This window comes from Frankliniella occidentalis, unplaced genomic scaffold (assembly GCF_000697945.3).
Source record: "Frankliniella occidentalis isolate FOCC.00 unplaced genomic scaffold, Focc_3.1 Scaffold2, whole genome shotgun sequence".
Lineage (NCBI taxonomy): Eukaryota > Metazoa > Arthropoda > Insecta > Thysanoptera > Thripidae > Frankliniella > Frankliniella occidentalis.
The window spans coordinates 3,488,472-3,491,860 of record NW_026267132.1 but is presented as its reverse complement, the minus strand read 5'-3'; the positions used below and the strand labels follow the sequence as shown (position 1 = coordinate 3,491,860).

The following is a 3,389-nucleotide window of genomic DNA, read 5'->3' as shown; positions in this document are numbered from 1 at the left end:
CCGGCTCGCAGGGGAGTTGTGGGCCACTGGCCGGACAGCGGCGTGCTGCGGGCTTGCCTAGCTCCGGCTCGCAGGGGAGTTGTGGGCCACTGGCCCATTGGCACTTGACGCCTAGGGTAAAATATATATTACAATAATACTTAGGTGCGCCCTAAAACCGAAAAAAATGACATCTGCATCCATAGTTTTATTTATTACTGTAAACCATCCGAAAGCCGGCCCTGCGCAGGTCCCTCAACATAATGTGCAATCGATAATAAGCGTCGTTAATTTTTTGTTCCTAATTGCAGCCCAGCCATTCGGCATCGTGGTCGGGCTCTCTGCCGCTGGCGCCTTGGCCGCGAGCAACGGTGGCTGGCCGTCCATTTTCTACGTGACGGGCTCTCTGGGCATGGTGGTAGGGATCTGGATACTGCTGGGAGTGGCCGAGTGCCCCGCACAGCATCCTTCCATGAGTCAGAAGGAGAGAGAATACATCCAGGAGAACTTCGGCATCGCTCCGAGCACTGACCCAGTAAGTCGTAGGGGGGTGGGGGTCGTGGTCGTGGTGAGCGACAATAGTTCAGAATTTTAGAATTTTATCGTTATTATTATTTTTATTAACTTTTTTGTCTCTTTCCTTTGTTTTTAGAAACGACCGACTCCATGGCTTTCAATATTTACATCCATCCCTATGATCTCATTGATTTTGGCTCATTGTGGTCACTCTTGGGCTTTCTGGACCATTCTTACCAAAATGCCCACATATTTGGACAAGGCTTTAGGATATAAAATCCAAGAGGTATACTTCTAACCAAAGAAGAGATTTTCTGAATATTATGTCATATATAGTAATATTTGTTCAAGATATATATTCCTATTTTTGCAGAGTGGACTTTTCTCAGCATTGCCTTATGTTATAAAGTATTTTGTAAGCTTTGGATTCGCTTGGCTCGCCGATTTTATGAATAACCACCAGTACATTTCTCTCAGTCTCAACAGAAAAATTGGCAATTCAGTTGGTAGGTTGTGTTTTCAAAATAAATTGTTTTACATGTGGTCCTATCCTAGAGGTAAGATTTTGACGTAAACACCATTCTTGCAGGTTTATGGGGACCAGCAATCATTTTAGTTGTTTTAGGATTTGTTAAGAGTGATTCCACATCATGTGTAATTATGCTCACAGTAGCTGTTGCGCTTAATGGTGCAACATATGTTGGCTTCAATATAAATCATCTTGATTTATCGCCAAACTATGCATCAACCCTTTTTGGTATCACTAATGCTACAGCAAATATCATGTCATTTATTGCACCTCTTGTGGTTGGTGCTGTGGTGCAAGATGAGGTAATCTTGTCAATATTATTTTAGCTTTCCTCTTTCATGGTTTTCTGATGTTCCAAAACATTACATGCTTAATGTTTCATTTTCTGTCTTACAGAATGATGTGACTCAGTGGCAAACAGCATTTTTGATTGCTGCTGCAGTTAGTTTTGTTGGTAATCTTGCATTCGTAATTGGTGGTTCAGCTGTAAGGCAACCTTGGGATGAACCTGTTAAAACCAATACAGGTAAGGCACTCATCAAAACCTACATTGTTTTATGTAGAGGAGACAGGTGATCTATTTTAGAAATAGGTGATTTAAGAAAACGTTTTTCAGCTGGCGATATTCATTTGACAGAGAATGGAGCTCAAACTAGAAGCGCACCCACAACTCCAGAAATCCGAGTATGATAATCAATGAAGGATGACCACTACCTGAGCAAGAAAGCCCAGAAAAAAGACAGTGTAAATTTTGTTGGATTTTGAACTTGACAACAAGATAGTCAAATTTATCTTATTCCAATGAAGATTTAAGTGGTGAAAATAGGAATTATTGAAGGATAAAAAGAACTACAATTATCCATCTTGAGGTTGTGATTTAGCTTTTTGAACTGCACTACTTTTTATGAGAAGTATATGCCTAGTTAAGAAAACGAAACTTCAAACTGACAAACTGTACATATTACCAGATGCTGTTCAGAAACTAATTAAACTTCTGCCAATTTTACTGTTAGGCCTTATGCTTCTTAAAATTGTTTCTGTTTTTTTTTTTTTTTAAATCATCTCTAGCATTGTTCTTGTACATTAATGTTCAGCGTCATTCCGTTACGTCTGAGACACTTGCTCAAACCTGAATTTTCACTCCATTGTGTTGTGCCTATGTAGAAATCGCTTTTCTCAGGTCTAAATACTAAGTGTCTTTTGGCTATCTATTTTGCATGTTCAAGATAGAAAAAATGTCATGAAAAAGTTTTCTAAGATTTTTAGTGTACGAAGTATTCTACTCTAATTGTTTCTTCATTTTATGATCAGAAATGAAGAACTGTTCCTATTGTAATAATTGTAGACATTACTTGTGCCCACGCAGCAAAAACCATTGGCCCCATATTGCCAAATCTAAATAACTGGTGACATATTTCATAGTTTTTCTTTTCTTCCATAACTAATCATACATTCTCTTTGTGCTCTTTTGCAAGTAAATGTTGATTATGTATATCTCTCTAAGTATTAGCCACGAGAGTTTTATAGAGTAACAATCACCAGTTCATATGAGCAAGTGATGCATTTTAAATACTGAATTAAGGTAGGCTGAACTTTATAGCCTGTGATATGTTTGTAGGTTTAAGCAAATGTTTTTATGGTTTTAGAAAGTATTGAACATTTAGTATGATTTATTGATATAGTCATCACATAAATTAAATGTGTATTTAAGAGTTGTCAAAAGCAGCAATTTGGTAAAAAAATAACTCTGCATACTAGATGTTGAAAGTGACTGCCCTGCAGTAGGTGCACCTGTACCTAGCAGTATGCTGCATTGTTCATATTTTTATGACTGATCAGCAGACAGGAACTGTGATTTTTATTAATTGCATTTTAAATGAGTCATTGGAAATTTGATTGAGATTTCTTTTAAAATAAAATCAACAGTTTGTCGATACAAGAACTGTCATAAACAGATGGGAGACAATTACCACTTGTTCTTCTTAATTAATTTAATGGCAGTGTATCACAACAATTCAAAGAAAAACAAAAAATTCTGCCTCTAGAAGCACATTCTTTTTTTTTTCAAGTTTGTTATTTTGGAGCTGGATTAACAGGCTCTTTTTCCTTTTCTGTTATGTGTCCTGAAACGTGAAAAAGTGAGACTTAATGCCCTTCATTACATTGGTCTTTCGGTTGCTTCAGAAACGGATCCTACATCCAAAAATACCATCTTCAGGCTGGGACCGAAAGACCAAAGTGATATGCAAGAACTACAAAGGGGCTCAGTTTGCGGGTATTCACTTTACAGTATTAAAGTTTTGTTTTTTTTTATAAAGTAATATAAGTCACTGTTATTTTTGTTTTGTATATTATGTGTATTTTT

At 37.2% G+C, this 3,389-nt stretch overlaps 1 protein-coding gene across 1 annotated transcript in view; it reads left to right on the top strand.

The window, feature by feature from the left end:
* The window catches only part of LOC113210348 (putative inorganic phosphate cotransporter), a gene marked incomplete in the record, with an annotated part of 27,209 nt that extends 24,117 nt beyond the window's left edge, over positions 1–3,092 (top strand). The window contains 6 exon segments of the mRNA XM_052264744.1: positions 291–514; positions 632–781; positions 869–1,001; positions 1,085–1,326; positions 1,421–1,550; positions 1,641–3,092. Of these exon segments, the coding sequence (XP_052120704.1) occupies positions 291–514; positions 632–781; positions 869–1,001; positions 1,085–1,326; positions 1,421–1,550; positions 1,641–1,714 (953 nt within the window).
* Positions 3,093–3,389: the final 297 nt, after the last annotated feature.